Source organism: Lonchura striata, chromosome Z (assembly GCF_050655825.1).
Source record: "Lonchura striata isolate lonStrDom1 chromosome Z, ASM5065582v1, whole genome shotgun sequence".
NCBI classification, from domain to species: Eukaryota; Metazoa; Chordata; class Aves; order Passeriformes; family Estrildidae; genus Lonchura; species Lonchura striata.
The window spans coordinates 26,904,751-26,924,759 of NC_140740.1; the positions used below are offsets into that span (position 1 = coordinate 26,904,751).

Below are 20,009 nucleotides of genomic sequence, written 5' to 3' on the forward strand. Positions count from 1 at the left end.
CAGACAGTATAAAATAATATAATAAAGTTACACCTTTAGGCATTTCAGAGGAATATTTCACCTGGTTCTAAAAAAATGCATATGTTGTAAAACTGTTACAAGTCTAATAGTGATTATATTGATTTCCACTCCAATGCCAGGAGCTGTGATCACAGGAGCTGTGTTTTTTTACAGCAGCTTTTGGAGGTTTGGAGGTGTAAGGATAAGAAGCAAAAAGGATAAACACAGTCCCTGCTTGATGTTCCTTAGATCTGTGAAGGATGAAGTTTTCCAAGGTTTTTAGAAGGAATAACACTGCTGCTGAATCCCAGCTGCCCTCAGGTTGGAAGGTGCAAAGCTGGCAAGGGTGCTTGCAGGAAATGTCCCTTTCCTGGTTGGTTTGACAGAAGTTGGGGAGGTGCTGTTCCTGGGCTGGTTGGTTTTGGCAGTTTTTTCTGCCGCAGCCCAGGTGAATGGCTGGTAGCAGTAGAAGGGGTGGGAAGGAGGGAGGGAGATGTGGCTGAGGCACTGCTGCTCTATGACAGAAGGTGCTGACATGTTAAATGCTGGTGTGGGCATAGCTCCAGGCTGGTGGTCTTTAGAGAAAAGGCAATTCCAGTAGCCTGTACGTAAAATCATGTATACATCCATCCATGTACTTTGGATGGATGAAGGTGGAAAAATGTGTATTTCCTCCCATTATTTATTTTAATTATATACAACAAATAGGGTCTCTAAATACAATAAGTTAGGTCTCTAAAATCAGTTTTATGAAATAAGCATATGGAAGTCAGGACTGCTAATGCTTTTTTTTTAGTAATAAAAAAATCCTTTTTCTTATTCTGGAGATTAGAAACCATAGGAACTAGTTCTGATAGATTTCTTTTTTCTTGCATTGCATTCCAGGACTGGTTCTTGAAAAATAGGAGTTTGGATTATATAAATATTCCTACGAAGTTTTTTAATTATTAGAAGGTTCTTGTGCCTTATTGTTAAGAAATTCTTCCACAGTGTACATGCTTTGTTTCTAGGAGTTACTCACTTTGAGACTTTTATCTCAGTCTTCAGGACTTAATTCCAAAAGAAGAGGGAAGTTGGCAAGAAAAGAGATCAGAACAAGCATTTCTGTTTGTTTGTCTTTGATAGTATGCAGTAATTCTCTGGGAATTCTATCTGATGAGTTTTTAGAATATGGCCATTGTCTAGAGCCTCCTAGGGAGGGCAGTAAAAATATCAGCATGCAGATGTGGAGGCTGACAGTGCAGCAGAGGTGTACTTCTTTTTCTAGCAATCATCCCCTCATAAAACTGGGGAGTTTTGGGGAGGGCACTTTTGGCAGTGCACTCTATGCTTTCCAAGTAATAAATCTGATTTTCAGTAGAAGAACGAGCTGCCCTTCAGTCCTGTGTTTTTGTATCATACTGTAATAACTCTTGTTCTTCTATACTTTTGGTAATAACACTGTTCTTATCTGCTAAAACTAAAATACTGCTAAAACTTCAGTGTCATTGGTATTTAAGTTTTGCTTTTTCTGTTGGACCATAAAAAATGAAAAAATGTAAATGATGCTGATAGCAGCAGGTTGGATATTGAATGACTAAATGTGAACAAGGAAACACCTATACTCTGGTAATGTCTACTTCCATTGTGAAATGTATTGGCTCTGTTTTCTAATCCTGAGTGAGTGCAATGCTTGTTAATTGGCAGCCTCTCAACAGCAGAGCTCCTACTCCCTCTTTCGGCCTCTTTGAAGAAGTGCCTAAACTGTGGTAGGCTACAGCGCTGAAGTTTTTGTTTCAAAGTGCTTGTGCATCTCTAGTTAAAGAGGAGATTGCTAGGTTGGTGGTTTGGAATCTATCTAGATTAAAAAAAATCAAGAAAGCACAACATTTTACTTTTAAAGAAACATGCTATTGCAGCATTCTTTTCATGCATTCTGATAAATGTCTCTTTCCACTGAATATTGGTTTATAAAAATTTAAATTAAAATACCCTTTAATAATGATGAATTCCACTAATCTAAAGTAACTTCATTGTATTCAATGAAAGTCTTCACTAAGTTTGGCTCTGGGACTGAAACCAGTTTAAAAGCTACATTTTAAATGGTAATATGCTTTTACAGAGTCTCAAAGTTTGTTCTTGATGGCATCAGTGGTTGAATTTTCAACCAAAAAGTCAAAATGAGAATTCCTGTAATTTTTATTAGAAAAAATATTTTCTTTGTTTTTCATGTTTGTCCCTCCAAAAGTTCCTTTCTGCACAGCACTTAACTTGATTTTTATTAAAAGCATTTTTTAAAGATGGTAAATTCATATTGTTTTGAGAACTACTGCTATCTTAGAGTCTTTTTTCCAGTGGATGGAAGACAGAGTGGTTGGTGCTCCGCAAACTTAGTATCTGTTCATTTTTATCAATAACTGTTATAGTAGGTGTACTGGCTGGGCTAGACCTATTTTTTTTTCATAGTAGTCTCTAAACTGCTGTGTTTTGAGCCTGGTACTAAAAGGGTGTTTTAGTCTTTCAGCTGTTGCTGAGCAGTGCCAGTCAAGGCTGTCTCTTTTTTCCTCCTCTGTGCTCCTTTTCCCATGGCAGATACAGCAGGAGACACAGACAGGACAGCTGACCCAGGCTCACCTCAGGATTGTCCAGAGGGACACTCCACACCATCTAACTTCATTTTCAGCAATAAAAACTTGGGAAGAGAAAGAGAACGGTGGCAGTGTTCATGGTTCTGGCATTTGCCTTCCTGAATAACCCTTACTCTTGCTGAGGCCCTGCTTTCTGGGAAGTGACTATGCATCTGCCCAGCTGATAGAAGTAGTGAATTAATTCCTATTTTGCTTTGCTGTGTGCCCACAACTTCTGCTTTACCTATCAAACTGTATCTGTCTCACTCTGTGAGTCTTCTCTTCATCTCTCTGTTTTCTTGCCTCAGATGCTGGTTGGAGTCAACCCACTACAGCAGAGTGTTACAGAACCTGCTAGAAAATTCAGAATTTGATGATTTAGAGGAGTTCTTAGATAAAGTCTCCCTGTGATAGTCTTAATTGACATGTTTGTATTTTACTGATATGTAATATGTCTGATTGTTGATAATAACTTCAGAGGTCTGTAGCCTTTGAAATTTTATGTGAAACTAAAACTCACAAATTGTGAGATCTTGATCTACTGAGTAAGAAAGCAAACATATGCTGTGTCAGCCTAATCAAAACACACTTAAGGAAGCTGAGGATTAGGGTCTGTCAGGATAGACTGTATTCTTCTGTGGGTTTATTGTAGCTGTGATTCAAACAAAAAGTGTCCTTTTGGTACCATAATTTTAGCTCAAATCTTCCAGAGACTGGCTCAATACCAGTTCTAATTTAGAGGGAATGGCACGTCACATGTGTGAACTGAGCCTAGCACAGAAGCACATTCTTAGCTGATTGCTTCCACACTGCCTTCTGGTTGTTTGAAGGGTTTCTGTCTTCTATAACTTATGCTAAATAGTTTAGCTAAATCTTGCACAGATTTTGGCCATTGTTACCTTTCCTTCCCTTTTTAGTGAATGCTTTGCTTAGGTGCAGAGCTGCTATGTGTTTTTGTTTTGTTTGTGCTCGCTGCAAGAAGACCTGAATATATTTCCTCTTAGAAAGAAGTTGAAATATTGAAAAGTGCTTTTTTCTTTTTTCATTTTGAGGAGGGTAACGCTGTTTTACACAGAAATTTTACATTTTTAGATTAAAACATTATTTTTTGAAGTGCTAGTGAAATTGGGAAAGAGTTGACAAAACGCCTTCTTTTAACTAGTTGCTTGTTCTTAAGATCATTATGTCAGTGTTTTACTGTTTTTCCTCTCATAGTGCAGCTCCTTGACAGAATTTCAAATTTATTTTAACTACCTAAAGTGCAGCTCATAGCAATTTAAGAAGATGTATTCCGGCTTTTTGCAAGTCAGATTCAGGGCCAGTTCAACACTTTTAAAAGAGAGTGAATCCGGAGCTTTGTACTCAAGTAATCTAATTACACAGTGGAAGCACACTGCTTGGTCATGTTTATCCACCATCCTCCCCCATAGGAACAGTGGCATTTGTTTGACCCTGCTTGAGAGCTTGCTGCAGTGACAGAAAAACACGTACTTATTTATCTAACAGAAGGTTATTTTTGTGTTGCACTGGTGAACTGAGTTGATTGGAAGTGCCAGTGTCAGCTCAGTACAAAAGGAAGAAAATTGTACTCTTTGACAGCTGGATGCTTCACTAGCTTTGCTGTACTAAGAAATTGGACCAAAAGGAAAACCAAAACATATTTTATTTGTTGGTCTGAATCCCCAGGACCCATGGATACAGGACTGAAAACCAGTATGCTACATGACAGACCTAAAATTTACTTCTGTCAGAGTCTAAATTTAGATTTGTATTAAGGATTCTTTCTTATGTGGCAGTACTGAAAAAAATGTATTAAATGACATTGACTTTTTTTTAAATCATTGATGCACATGAGCTTTCTGATCATGAGTTTCTTGAGCAAAAATACAAATTTTCCTCCAGCATAACTTTCTTTTGTGCTACATTTGAAGTATTTTTCTGGATGTATAATGGACTTCCATTTTAGAGAATGCAACTTTTCATTTAGTGACATCCTCTAGTACTTTGATTTACAGGAATAATTACAAACTCTAGTTCAGTGAGAAGAGCTTATACATACTTTTTTTCTGGATGTACTGACTGATTCAGCCTATGCTAAAGCTATGATTTTTAAAATATATTAAAAGATTTTAGTAATGTATGTAAACCCCTGTACTTAGCAGAAGGAGACAGGCCTTGTAGCCAGAGGAATGCATGGATAATCTGAATGTGAAAAATTAGTGGTAAAAGTTTATCAATACTTCCATGTAGGAGAAATCATAAAACATAAATAACAAAAATGCCCTGTAAAAAAAAGAGCTCTTAGGATAAGTTGACTATGGTCATCACTTGAAGTTATTTTACATATTTTAAGGGCTTTCTAGCATAAGGACACATAAGTAACATCTTTTTCTTCACAGGAAAGTTTCAGCTCTTGATTTAAGCATTAAGTCTTTTGGTTTTGGAAAAGGGTCAGTTTTCTTTAGTTGTCAAATGTGAAAGGTTTTTCGAGGTATGTTTTTTTCAGCTTTCAAACCACCACAAATAGTTACACAGCAGTTTATGAAATATTTGTTACCTTCTGCTCTGTCTTAAACTCCTGCAGAAAGTGGCTAAGTAAGGTTGATGGTGGAAGTGAACACCAGGTGGTACCATTTCACAGCTGGACTTGAGCTGATGCAAACTCTGCTGGAGCTGAACTGGCCACTCCAGTTTTTCCACAAGGGACATAGGCTGCAATCACATCCTTTTAATCTGGGTCTATTTAGTTTTTAATTCTGATTCTGACAGTCCATTTTTGGCTCAGGAAAGTGAAGAGTTTGACTAGAAGTACTAAGCTATTATGTAAAAAAAGAAGTATACAAGTAAATTGCAATAAAATAGTAAAGCAAATTTTACAGAAGGTTAAATTTCACATTGTAAAGTTTCTTTCATAAACTGAAAGATAGTAATTTTCTATAACTCACCTTTGGTTCTCATTTGATTTTCAACTTGTATGCTCACAGGATGTTAAAAAATTTTTTTGAGACACAAGATCAGTGTTCCAGAGTCATGTGGTTAAAAACAAGCTGTTTTCACTTCCTGTTTTAATACTTCCTTTATCAACTCAGAATTCTATTTTTTACTTCACATATTGTGACTAGAGATTTAGCAACTCACTTGTAATAGTCTAGGAAGCATTACTGCAAGCACATTAATGCATTTGAGGACAGGATAAAATTCCCTGCAAAGTTTACCCTAAAGTTTTCCTTGAAGGACGTGCTGGTCTTCTGGTTTTCCTAGGAGCCAGTGTGTGAAGTTTGGAGTGGGAGATGAGAAGTACTGACAAAAAGTGTCAAAATAAATTTTAAGTTCATAGCAATACAGTTAAAAATCTTAACTTTAAATCCAATTTTAAAATTGCAAATGCTGTTTTCTAGTTGATAGAAGTTTAGTAATACAAGAAAGGTTTTAAAATAGTACATGAAAATTTAAACATCTAAAGGGAGTAATAGATCATTATTTCATGAATGTACTTTATTTTTAATATATTTTGTATAGCATCTGTGATTCAGCAATCAGAGTGACCTACTAAGAGCACAGAAACTTGGGTTTCATGCTGCCATTTCTACCTTGATAACGAATTATAAGCTACACTCCAAATGGCCAGTGATGGGGATCAGTATTTCTGTGATGAAGCCTTCCATCTATCAGCTGTCAGCTGAGTCCTGTTCAGCTGCAGATCTGTCTGAATTGTAACATGTAGCCTTTGCAGCAGGCGAGGATTAGCCGTGTTAGTAGCATAATAACTCTTTCCTGGATAAAAGGTTTCCACACCACTATCATGTAAAACTGAGTGTTATAGTTTGCTTAAGCACTTAAGAAACAGGTTCATTTTTACTGAAAATGAATGTGAATGGTGATTTTTTTTTTTTTCCTCCCACTATGTTGTCTAGGAAATCTGGGACTTATGGGGTAGGAGTCCTCGGTCTTCTCTTACTGATTTTTTAACAGTGTGTCAGTTTTGAAATTGTGATACTTTTTTGGGCAGTGTCCTTTGAGACCTTAGATTAGTCTTTAAGACTCATTTAATTTTTCTTTCATTCTAGAGGCTGAGGCAAGATGAAATGCACGTTTTTGACTCTGCAAATGAACAGACAAGTGTTCTCTGCTGAAAATGTTTATATTATAATAAAATAAAAATGTTATTAATTTTTTATTTCTGTTTCCTCTGTGTAGATCAGACTATGGCACACCAGCTTTTAAGCAGGCTGAAGTTGCTTTTGTTGCATATATAGAGTCATTGAAAAGTACTTTGGACTGGACTGTGGAGGAAGTGGAGAATTGCAAGTGTTTCACTCCAAGTCAGTTAGCTCCAAAGACTTGTCTTGCAGAGAAACTTGCATACTTCAGGCCAAGTTGAAATTCTTAAGCTAATAAAACCATTCTAGTTTAAATTTTGCATATATACAGAATATATTTAGAATTAGAAGGTAGTTTGCTGCTAAATTACACCAGAGCTTGTAGGTCACATTGCATAGTGATGTTACTTAGAGCTCTCAGCTTTATAATTATTCATTCTTATTTATTCTGGTGCAATTTTCTCTAATATCCATGAGGATTTTTAGCTTAAAGGCTGAATAACTTAAAAGAGGTGGATTGTCTTTAAGAACACCCAGCTGCTGTTTGACTGTGGCATTCATTAGTTTTTTAGTGTCAGACACTAAGCAGTAAACAACGGAGGTTTTGCCATGCAAAAGCATGCTTGAGCCCTGCAAAGCTGTACTTACCTCTTGACAACGTTTGGTTCATGGTTCTATGTGCCACATGCTCAGGTATTGTGATGGGTTTGAAACAAATTACACTGTATCACTGACAGAAATTTTTTTCATAGCTACAATGTGCTTAAAACTGTAAATTGTTTATCTTTGAACATGTTGTGAAGTGTCTTGAAACAGTTCTGCTTGGGAACAGATGGTATTACCAGGCAAGAATCCAGAGAGGAGAAAAAAATATGTTACCTCTGGCCATTTTCCCAGGGGAGCAGTCCTTTTCTCTTTTTCGCTTGTGAGCATGGAAGACAAGTCTGTGGTGACACTAACTGTATTTCCACCAAATTAAAAAAAAAAACAAACAAAGAAGCTGATGCTTTGTGTTTTGTCACTGCAGCAATAAGAAAGTTAAGTTTGCTTGTGGGTTTTTTTTTTGGTTTTTTTTTTGTTTTGTTTTGTTTTGTTGTTGTTTTTTTTTTTTTTTTCGTTAATCAGAGGGATACCAAACTAAGGTTGGGACTGAGAGGCATATGCACACTTTATTAAGGCTGTGAATAGTGTTGAACTAACATGTCTTGATCTGATTAGAGAATTATGGTTTATAGCAAATATTTCAACAAAAAAAGTTAGTTGAGTATTGTTTTAATCTTTTCCAGGATCAAATATGAATCGCTGTGGATTCAGAGGTTCTTCATATTTAGGGATGCCATTCAATCCCTCCAAGGTCAGTTAAGAATGTGTATGTGAAATGTTTTAAATTAGGCAATAAATGATCTTGTGTCTTTTTTATAGTATTAACTGCATAATTACAGAATTACAGAATTTCTGAAAGTCAGGGAATTTTATACTGTTAATACTGAAATGTTTGCAGAACTTTTAAGAAACATGCATAAGAAATGTACTAAAATGGCAACTTGAACTTAAATTCTCACAGCAGTGAAGAAACTGATACACAAATTGTGGCTTATCTCAGTGCAGTCTCCTCCTTCTCTGGTCTTCTACTAACAAAGGAAAACTTTTCTAGCTGTAGAATTATCATAAGGTAGAGAGGCTAGGCAGAATAGCCCAACTGAGTGATGCAGAATGTGCTGATCTTTGCTATCATAGAAAGGTTCAGGCTGGAAAGGGCCCTTAAGATCATCTAGCTCCTATCCCCTTGCCACAGGCAGGGACACCTTCCACTAGACCAGCTTGGTCAAAATCTCATTCAGCCTGGCCTTGGATGCTTCCAGGAATGGGGATTTCACAGCTGTGGACAATCTGTTCCAATGCCTCACCGCCCTCATAGTAAAGAATTTCTTCCTAATACATAACCTAAACTGTTTCAGTGTGAAGCCATTCCCCTTGTCCTGTCACTGCATGCTCTGATGAAAAGTCTCTCTCCATCTTTCTTGGAGGGTCCCTTCAGGAACTGGAAGGCCAAAATTAAGTCACCCCAAAGCCTTATCTTTTCCAGGCTGGCAAATCTCAACTCTCACAGTCTTTTTTTATAGAAGAGGTGCCCCAGCCCTCTAATGAACTTAGTGGCCTCCTCTGGATATGTTCTAACAGAGTCCCTTCCTCCCTGTGCTGAAGACCCCAGGGCTGTACACAGCATTCCACATGGGGGTCTCACCAGAGGGGAGCAGAATCCCTCCCTCCCCTGCTGCCCACGCTGCTTTGGATGCAGCCCAGGACACGTTTGGCTTTCTGGGCAGTGAGTGCCCATGGCCAGGTCATGTCCAGCCTCCCACCCACCGGGGCTCGCAAGCCCTTTGCTCTCGATGACTTCTCTTCTTCTCCCAGTCTGTACCCTCCGAGTCTGAGGTTGTCCTGACCTGGGTGTAGCACCTTGCACTTGGTTTTGCTAAATCCCATGAGGTTCTCATGACCCACTTCTGGAGCTTGTACACTTTTCCTTTAAGAAAAGTGAATCCCATCTGATGCCAATGTGTCTGGTGCCATATAGGCCATCCCACTGTCAAAAAACCACCCAAAATCTTGGCAGTGACACCAGCCAGTGAGGCATGTATTAATAGACTGGGCCTAACTGTTTCTTCCAAAGTCAGTGTCTGCAACTGCAACTGGTATTTCTTTTCCTGTCTTGAATCATGCATATTTGATTGCACTTGATACTCATGCAGACTTTGTCATGACAAGAACAGATGCTTTGAAGCCCAGTGAACTGAGATTCAAGAGATTTAAACTTGAAAAGAAAAAGCCTTTAATAAAAGACAGAAATGAGGTTAGCAGAAGCTAGTTTAGTGCTCTCACAGATTTTTCATCTACTTTTCAGTCTGGTTTGATTCTTTACTCTCAAGTGCAGGACAGAACTACTGGACTTCTTTTGCAGTCCTTCCTGCACACTGGCCTCTACTTTGCTTTTCCAGCTATATCACACCTTTAGCGGCTCTACAGTGTAGTATTTTAAATCAGTGCAAACTTTTGGAAACATTTTTCAAATCCTCCCAGTGCAGCTTGAAGAGTTTATTCTGGATATAGTTCTGAGATCTTGTAAAGGGCCATGAAGACAAAATGTCTGTAACATTGGCAGAGCATTGTTTTCCCCTCCCAGCTCTTTCTGGTGTTTTAATTTAATTCTCACCTTCCAATAGTAAATTATTCATACTGAAATATTATCCTTATTGGAAATATATTGCTGTCCATTGGTGTCTTAGAATGTGTTGGCCAATATACATGTGAGATAAAGGGGTGATTCCACCCCTTTACCTGTGAAGGGGTGGAATCACCCCTTTACCTGTAGAAATTAGCTACAAGGCCACTATCTTTAAGGAAATAGGTTGCACATGGATGTGGTTTATATTCAAGCATTGCAATATTTTCTTCATTGTATCTGCATTTGAGGGATTGCATCTGTTTGATTTATTGTCAGTGAAAGGTTTATAGCATTCCCAGCTCTGTTGCCTGAGATGTTCTGAAGTAACTCAGAAAAAAAGAGTTGGAAATTCACAACCATGACTCTAGGATATATACAGTCAGATAATTTTTCTTTTTTCATTATTTAAAAGTGTTCTCTTAAATCTGCCGTGAAAAATATTTTTTTTTTTGAAAAGCCTGTAAGGATTTTGGGCTTGCATTGACATTTGCTATCTATTACATGCCACTGCAGTGATTTCATTCTTGATGTCTAAGAAAGTGCCATACCAGAGATAGCCAAATCTATTCAGTCACTAGGGGCCCTTCAAAATAGTAGAAAAATGTTAGAGTTATGCTAGAATACCCAGTTTTAGTAAATCTCTCAAGAACAGTTCATTTAGGCTTGGTTTGGGAGTTGTGGTGTTTTAGCTGTTTGAGGTGTTCGACGGTAATGTCTGTGCAACTTTTTGGGACAGAAGTGAAACAAAAGCATATCCACTTCACTAACTCACAACACAGCCCTCATGATGTCTTAACTGTGCATGAAGGCTAAGAGTGGCTCCTCTGTCATCACATTCAAAACATAATTACTTTTAGAATTAGAAAATAATTGTATACTGAAATGGCTCCAGATTTTGAAGTCTCTCAGATCTGGTATTACTGAAGTTTAAACTAGCTTTTTAATTTAGGGGTGAACAGTCTACTCAAAGTTTCAGATAGGCCTAGGTCTTTTCAGTATGTTGAAAGCATTGTGATTCAGTTTCAGTATGTTGAAAGTGTTGTGAATCAGAATTTAGTTTTCAATAGCTGCAACTTTTACGTAAGATTGTGGTAATTAACATATGCTTTCACTTGGGGCGAATAAAGATGTCTTTTGTGTTCCTGAAATACATTGTATTTTCTCAAGGCTGCAACAATGATACTTGGAAAGATGAATAGTTACAAATATTTTGCAGAGTGAATCACAAAAAAGATAACAATGAATAGAATATAAAAGTAAATGTAAGATAAAAATAAATACTCCAAAGACCCAGGTAAGCATGGGCCAAAATATCTCTGTACTACATCTTTTTTTATTTTAAGCAAACATCTACTGAAAAGTGTCTCTGTCCATGGCAGGGAAGTTGCAATGAGATGACCTTAAGGTCCCTTCCAACCCAGGCCATTTTGTGGTTCTACAAAGTGAGAAATGTCAGGGTCTTGCAGAATAGTTTTGAAACAATTAAAAAGATTACAGAAGCAGAGACACCTTGAATTAGTGGCTAGATACTGCATTTGGCAGTGTACTCTGTAAGTTTTACTCAAATTAGCTAAACTAGCTAAAATCATGTGCTTTAGATGAACTTAAGTTATTATAACATGAAAAATACACCTCTAAAGCTGAGGCTACCCATGTCCAAGTGATGATCCCCACCAACTGAACACCTGCAAAATGTGCTGTGAAATACATCAAAGCACACAAAAGATAGATTGTCAAATAGCTATTAAGTAGGCATTTATTTAGAAATTATAGAACTAAATACTTGTGTATTTTGAAAGCATAATTATTCCTCTTGGCTGTATCCAGGTGTGTTGGCTTGGTGGACCAGGCGCCCAGCACACACCTCTGTGTAAACGTGTCAAAACCACTTAGCTCCATGTGTGGACTGGCACATGTGTGAAGGAGCCCTGTCTTGAAAGTGGGACTGTGCCAGTGCAAGTGCATATTTAGTAGCATTCTTTGTTAGCGTTTGAAGAGATCTTGCCCATGCTTCTGCAGCAGAGAGAGTTTCTTGGCTCTGCAGTGGTCACTGGGAATTCTTGGTGGTCATGGGTTATGTTTTCATAGCTGTTCTAATTGTTGTAGTAGGGAACACTGTCACATCACTGAGCCAAGTTTAAATGTTTGAAAGCTTACTCCCAACTTACATCTTCTAAGTGTTAGTTATTTTAAAGAAAGCTGAGACTGTGGCAACAGAACAGAACTGTTCACTTGTATCTGAGATACAAGTAAGTCTCTTTCCTATGTACCTACAGACTAATTCTTACAAAGGGCATAGAGAACAGGCCCTGGCCCTGGGCCTGGCCACACCCCCTTTGTTGTCTTCTCAGAGTATGTCTGCACCAGTTCATTATCTCAGGTCAGTAAAGACCACTTAAAAGCAATTTAATGTGCCCTATATGTCTGTTTAATGTGCAGGGTAGGACACAGTGATGGGGGCACTGTCAGTAGAGGGACAGGAGTGGGAGCTGTTGAGATTTGTGATGCCACCTTAAGAGAGGGTCCAGGACTGGAAATAAGGGAGAGGAGGTGCACTGTTACATGGCTTTTTCAGTGCTGCTTAACCCGTTTCACTCTGTTTTCTGACTCACTTTCCCAATTGTCTTTGATTCCCTTGTGTGAGAGTAGTCTTTTGTTGTCCAGCGGGTAATAACAATTTTTCTCCTAGTTTCTTACTAGAAACAAAGCCTTTTGGCTTTGGAAATAAGCATGACTTGCCTGAGAAACACCAATTTCACATAACATAATATTAAATTTGGTTTTATACTGCTTTTTCCTTGTGTTTTAGGATGAATTGCAAAATAAGAATTGCAACCGATTAGGCAATAATGCTAGTAAAATCTAATTTAAAAATCTATCTCAACTACTCAGTATTGAAATAGCTTTTATTGTCTTTAAAGTAGTTATCTTCCAGTTGCTCCAAACTGAACCATCCCAAGTATCATCTTGTTACATTTGGTCTCCATGAAGTGGTACAGTCCAGTATGGGCCTATAAAATACCATAAAAATAGTAGTTTTAGCATAGCTGTATCAATCCCTGGCCCATTTCTGTGACTCATGTTGTGGGACTAGTCAGCCTTTGCTTTTCAGTTGACATTCAGTGATCCTTCTGATTCCTCTCCAACTCAGGATATTATGTGTTTCTGTGATTACTTGGTATATAAATACTTCGTTTGAACTCTGATTATTATTTTAAAATAGAGGTGAAAGTAGGTAAGTGGCTAATTTGGCATTGCTTCAATTGATGGAGAGATTACTAATAATACACTGCTTTCTACTTGTAGATCATTATGTTATAAAATCTCTTCTGTGGGACTTACAGAGTTTGGCTGTTTAAGAGTGCTTACCCAGCTGCCAGGAAGCTAATGCTTGGTGATGTATCAGAACAAACTTAGGTACAGTTGAGTACACCCATCTTTTTCCTGAACTTTCAAATGGAGCTGTTTTGCAAATGGAGCTCTTGGCAAAGCTATTTTCCAAAGCTTCCTACTGACCAAGTGTTTACAAGACCAGCAGAGTTATGCAGTAACTTAGTTTGATAAGGAAAGCTGAGCAGAGTTTGACTAGAAAAGCTGAGCAGGATACCTTCAGTTTAACCAGAATGAGTGAAGGGAAGAGTAACTTGTTTACCTCTTACCTTAAAAAAAAGAAAAAAAAAAAAAGCTTTGCTGTAGTATAAACTCTTGTGATGTGTCAATATTTCTATTATTTCCTCTTTTTTTAGGGTCCAGGTATATCTCATCCCTATGATAGTGGGCACATAGCAATGACTTACACAGGACTATCATGTCTGGTTATTCTTGGAGATGATTTAAGTCGAGTAAATAAAGATGCTATACTGGCAGGACTCAGAGCTCTCCAGCTGGAGGATGGAAGGTAAAAAATATTTTATATGCTGCAACTCCCACAGCCCACATGTGGAATGAAACATAAGAAACGTGGTTTTTATAGAAGTAGCTATAATCTTTTTGTTCTATTCAGAGATAGTTTGATTGGTAGTCACATAAGTCATAGAACATATGCTGGCTTCTTGGAAGTAGTTAAGTCATCAGAGGATACTAACTAGCTCTTCGAACCAAATGGAGGCTTGCCAAGCAGCAAATCCTGGAAGAAACAATTGCTGGTTTATTTACTGTCACAGGTAATTCAGCCATTTTGTATTGTTGTAGAAGCATATTTTTGTATATCGTAGAAGCATTTAGGTTGGAAAAGACCTTTGAGTTCATGAAGTCCGACTCTTAACCCAGCACTGCCAAGCCCAGCACTAAATCATGTCCTTCAGTGCCACATCTATATGTCTTTTAAATACCTCCAGGGATGGTAATTCCAGCATTTCCCTGGGCAGCCTGTTCCAGTGCTAGACAACCCTTCTGATGAAGAATTTTTTTTCTAATACTTAATTTAAACCTTGTCTGGTGCAACTTGAAGCCACTTCCTCTGTCCCACTTGATAGAGGAGACCAGCCCCCACCTTGCCACCTTTTGGGTAGTTGACTGATAAGGTGTTCTCTGGGTGTTCTCCAGGCTAAACGCTCCAAGCTCCCTTAACTGGTCCTCATCAGATATGTGCTCCAAGCCCTTCCCAGCTCCGCTGCCCTTCTCTGGGCATGCTTTAGCACCTCAGTGGTCTTCCTTGTCTTGAGGGGCCAAAAACAGAGCACAAAGCTCGAGGTGTGGCCTCGCCAGTGCGCAGTATAGCAGGGTGGTTACTGCCAAATATTTAAAATAATTCTGTTGGGCACTTTCGGATACAAACATCCAAATCAGGGCAACCATCATCATCTTGTGAGTCTCTGAGATTGTGCCAGAATAACTCAAGATACAAAAAAATGTAAATGTTCATAGAGTTTGGTGAGATTGTAACAATAACTAATGAAAAACTGATTCACCATTTGTAGTAGAAATGGTAGTATTAGCAATTACCTTTATACATACCTGGGAAACTGGTCCTCAAGTTGCAGTAAGGAAAGAAAGCCTTGTGAGCTATTAGGATTCCTAAGAATACTGCTCAAAAGAGGTAAAATTATAAGTCATGTATCTGTATATACTGTAATAGGTGAAAGACTGTAAGCATAAACATCTTGGAGTAAATACACACCAATGTAATTATGTTGCTGGAAATAGTTACTCAGGCTCCTAAATGTTTTGAGTTTTATGCATTTTCCATGGCTTAGAATCACTTCTTCTAAAAATAAAATTTAGTGTAGCTTTGGGTTATATTTATGAGACTACTTTAAAGTAATCTTTAAAGAAAACACTGTGCAATTCTTTGAACCACATTTCATATTTTCTGGTGTAACAGGTGGTGTCTAAAGACAGAAATGTTTCTTTCAGTTTCTGTGCAGTGCTGGAAGGAAGTGAGAATGATATGAGGTTTGTGTACTGTGCTTCCTGTATCTGCTACATGCTCGATAACTGGTCAGGCATGGATATGAAGAAAGCAATAGACTACATTAGAAGAAGTATGGTGAGTGCTCACAAAATGTCACTTCTTCCTATGCTTTAAGGCTTTAAGCTTTTTTTCTTAACTATGGCTAAAAAAATACATGTCCAAACTGTGTTATGGTAATTTCTTTATTTTTTCTTGTTGAGAATTACAAAGTGCATTGGTTTTTTGCATCTGTATTTTCATTAAAATATGTGTGCTAGCAAGATAATTTTATTTGGTGTGTTTGTTCACTGAAAATTGTGTTAAAAATCTTCTTTATTTAAAATAATTAAACAATTGAAATCAGGTTTCTGAAAACTAAGGTATGATATTTGTATAACTTAGAAAAAGTGTATAAAGCACTTTTGAAAAGTGTACCAATAAAATCCTCATATTTCATTGAGCTGTAGTACTGCTTTTTAAAAGATACCCAGATTCAAATAAAGCTAATTATTGACACTAGTTCATGCTTAAATGTTTCCAGTCATGCACTTCATAATTTATTTATTAGATACTTGGAATGAAAAAATATATTCATGAGTATGTACTCATTTTTTTTCTCTGTGCAGATTGTCTTCATATTTGATTGGAGTAAAGGAGTTTTCAATGTTATTTTTCTTGTTGTTTCAATAGTTTAATTGAGTTACATTTTCAAAGATTGAAACACTGTTTTTTAAGGAAGCTGAGCAAGCTTGAAAATTGCAGTTCCCTGAGTGTGAATAAACACAGATTAAACTCTTGTGGTCCACAAAGAAGACCCAAATTTATGATGACGCACAACTTCTGTTGTAAATTACTATTTTCAGTAGTTGCTGCCAGCAGCAAGATTGTAAAATTTATGTGAGAAGTTTAAAAACAGACTTCAAAATCTCCTGCTTCAGGCCAAATTGTTTTTTATTTGTTGTTTATTTTTAAATGAGGTAGTTGGATGTCTTAGTGTGTCTCACTGTACACCTCAAGAAGCTTTCTGGCACACTACCATAGTCCTGGGCAGACTGAGATGACCAAGGTCAGGGCTCAGTCGTACTAGGATGTGGGCCTGTAGTCTGTTCACATCCTAGTAGCACCTTTTTTCCCATTTTCCCCTCCGTTTCCCCATACTTGTTCTCCCCAGTCTGCTTTGGTATTTCTGTTTCTTACCATTGGCTCTTTCCCAAGCCACCCAATAGTAAGTTATGCTCACCCCTGCATTCCCCAGGAAATAGTCCATGATGAGGGGGTTTCTGTACAATTCTGGAATCTATGTCCCCTGCCTCCCATAAGAGCCCTTCTCCTGTGGCTGGTAGCTCACCTTAGTTAGCATGGGTTCTCAGCATGAGAATATCCCTGCTAAATTTGAGAGTGGATTTTGCACAAGGACAATGATTTATCCATTCTCCTTTCATAGTCTGAGAGAGGAGCTTAGGCAGAGTAGTTGCTCCTACTGATTAAGTTAGGAGCATTCTTCCTCCTGTGATCATTTCTGGACCTTAATGACCTCAATCATTAGTCAAATAGCTTTGCACAGATACAATAGGAGAATCAAGTGTTACAAAAGAATAGAAAACAAAATCCAAGAGCAAAATCCTCATTGTAGTTCTGTACGTCACATTGTCTGTTAACCTTATGAACATTTGAGTGCAGTTTTGATTCCAGAGGAAATGGTGGGACTAGGTAGGGGACAAAGAAAGTTGAGTTGAAGCATGAAAGGCACAAATCATCTTATGTAAAATAAGTATTTAATATACTATGAATCTTTATTCTGTAAATGACATTGTTAACGGGAGTGTGTCGGAGATATGTAATGTTAACAGGTAGCACTGAAAAAATAAAGAGAGGGAGAAGCATCTATTCCTTTCTAAGACAGAACAGACAGAGAGCATCAGATGAGGCCATTAACAGAGCAGGCAAGTGGAGATTTTTTGAAAGTTTAGAGCTTTGAAATGGTACTGGAGTCTTACTGTGAAGTGTGATCTTGAACCAAATTTATACTTTGCTTCTAGAGCTTAGAATTGTTGCACCTGCAAATTCCAGTCATTATGTTCCCCTTGGAAAAGTAATATCATTAAAAAACAAAATAATTTAAGCCTTACCATGGCAAGACATCTTGGAAGGTGTCATACTAATACTTCAGTTCACCAGTAAAGTAGAACTCAGTCTTCGCTTGGTCAAAGTTCAGAAGATGCTGTGGTTTATCACAAAGATTGTGTCTTCTCCTGGCTAGCTCAGAGAGTAACTTAGAGAGATCCTATTAGCAATGCTCTGTAGGGAGCAGTCATTCTAGCATGTAGAAATGTGCAGCAAGACATGCTGTATTTTTGCCCAGGTTTACTGTGAATTGGTAGGTTAACTCTATACTGTGTTCAGTAGGACTTCTTTAGACCACTGATGTGCTGTGAACTCACTGCAGTGTTGGTATGCACATGCACTCGAACACTAGTTCTGTCTGTGTTTTCTGGATTTGCACTCCTTGGCCCACCAGTATTTCTGTGAATTACTTCAGTTGCGAGGTGTCTGACAATTCTAGGAAAAGCCTCAAAATGTTTGTTTCCTGTTTAGTCACATTTCGAGCTGTGAATTTGTCTGAAGAAGTCTCAGACAGTCAGGAACTAGCCCATTGTGAAGATCATTTCACAGCAGTGGTTGTTCTTTCATTCATTCATCTCTTTCCACCACTTTCCTTGAGCTGTATTTCAGTTTAATTACCTACTACAGGAGACAAGTATTTCTTAAAGTATTTCATAAATAAACACAAGTGTGAAATGTGGCATCCAAGAATGTGTGCTTGATTTCTCTCATTAAGATTTTGTAGATGGTGCTAAAACTAACCTATCAAATGGAACAATTGAAAGTAAATTCTCTTTGAGGTTATTTCATTTGTTACTCCTTGTGTAACTAACTATACTATTAATTGTGGATAGCTATAGGTGTTATTGTAAATGCTTATTCCTGCTTTGCTACAATGTCACTTCATTCTGTCACTTTCTAGTTACAGAAAAAAGGAGATTGCATTGCTCAGTACCAAACTGCTCTGACAGAAAGATGTAGTTTTGATTTACTGTTGTATGTCACTCATGTGCATCTAGTTCTGTGACAGTTAACAGAACTTCTTCCAGTTTTTTGAATTGCCATACATGTGAAGTACAACTCATCTGGGCTGAGAGTAATGAGACCGGTTAACCAGAGTACTCTTTGTAATAAGCTTCTGGATTTTTTAGCTTATTCTTTGGAATTTGTTGCCTTTATTGATGGAGTGTAAGAATTGTGTCATACAGGTCAATACAGCTGAATGAGGGAGTGCATTTGTTTAGTTAGGCATGTTAAGAGCAGCAGGAGATTGGAACATAAACCATGTTTAAAATGTTTAAAATAATTGAATCTTCATACGGAATAGATAGCCTTCTTGTTGTCATTTGACCAAAAAGTGTTCATACAATGCTGATCACATAAATAATTCTAGGCCAGTGTTATTGTCAGTAAAGTAGTCAGATTTCAACACACAATTTTTAGCAGTGTAGATTGACTCTTCTTGTCTTTTACATTCAAAACTCAGATATAACATTAATCAAAAGACGACAAACACTGGGATGTTGAGATTTTGAATGACTTCCAAAGACTCATTGATCTTTGCAACAATTCTTTTTTTTAAAGCAAAGATATTGCAAGAAGCTTTAAAAATATCATCTGCTTCTTCTAGTATGGTCTTCTTCAAATGCACTTGTAGTGGTCTGTTGATATAGTTAAGCTGATGTAAAACTTGTAGACTTTGAAGATTTTACCCAACTGGATTTACACGTTTCCTGAGGATAGTATTTAATTATGCAGTTGTCATGTTGCAGTAATCAAGAGCTCCTTTTGCATACAATTTGTGGAGTCTTTTCAAAAGGACAAGGAAATAAAAATATTCCCTAGCTCTTTAAAGTACACAAGTCCCCAGAGAGCAGCTGCTGTCTCTAAATAAATTGGTGTCAGTTAGCCAAGGGTCAGATACTGTCTTTTAGAGTTTAAAGCTAATTGTACAGCCCAACATAGTAGTGTTAGTCGTGCATGGGGATGCACACTTAACATCTTTTCTTCAGAGCTAGTTACTTTGTCATACATAAAGCAAGCCACCTTGTCTTAATGTTGCTGTTTTTTGAGTTAATTAGCCTTACCAGCATAGCTTTGCTAATCAGATTGCCTTTCCTTAGCAATTAATACATCTGTGGAGTTTGGTAGCACATTTGTATTGCATTCTCAAAAGGCAGTGAGAAAGGAAGAGTTCACACTGTGTGCTGTAACACTCAGAAGTTCATAGAGATTACTAAAATTTACTGGTTCAAACCTGAGAAATCAAGTTGCAGCTTGAAGTGTATATATCAGATATTAGTGTTTTTAGTTGCTTCAGCCTGCAGCAACAACTCCAAGCCAGGAATACAGTTTTAGTGTAGCTTCTGTGTGTTCTTCCGTTGGCTTTTTTCTTCTCAATGTCAGTTTTAAAAGCAGATGTACAAAAGAATCCTTAGGTAATTTCTAAAGATACAATAGTCCTGTAGCCATTCTTTGATTAGGACTATGGTAGTCATTATTGGTTTGTCAAGGTGCCCTGCATCTACTAGCCACTGTTTTAGAGAAAATGTGAAAATTCAGTCAGTACCTGGAGGATGTGG

The 20,009-nt window shown here is 37.6% G+C and overlaps 1 protein-coding gene across 1 annotated transcript in view; it reads left to right on the forward strand.

Annotated features, from left to right (window-relative positions):
* The window catches only part of PGGT1B (protein geranylgeranyltransferase type I subunit beta), a 36,409-nt gene that overhangs the window by 5,871 nt on the left and 10,529 nt on the right, over nt 1-20,009 (forward strand). Inside the window, 3 exon segments of the mRNA XM_077790242.2 lie at nt 7,993-8,060; nt 13,679-13,830; nt 15,288-15,420. Of these exon segments, the coding sequence (XP_077646368.1) occupies nt 7,993-8,060; nt 13,679-13,830; nt 15,288-15,420 (353 nt within the window).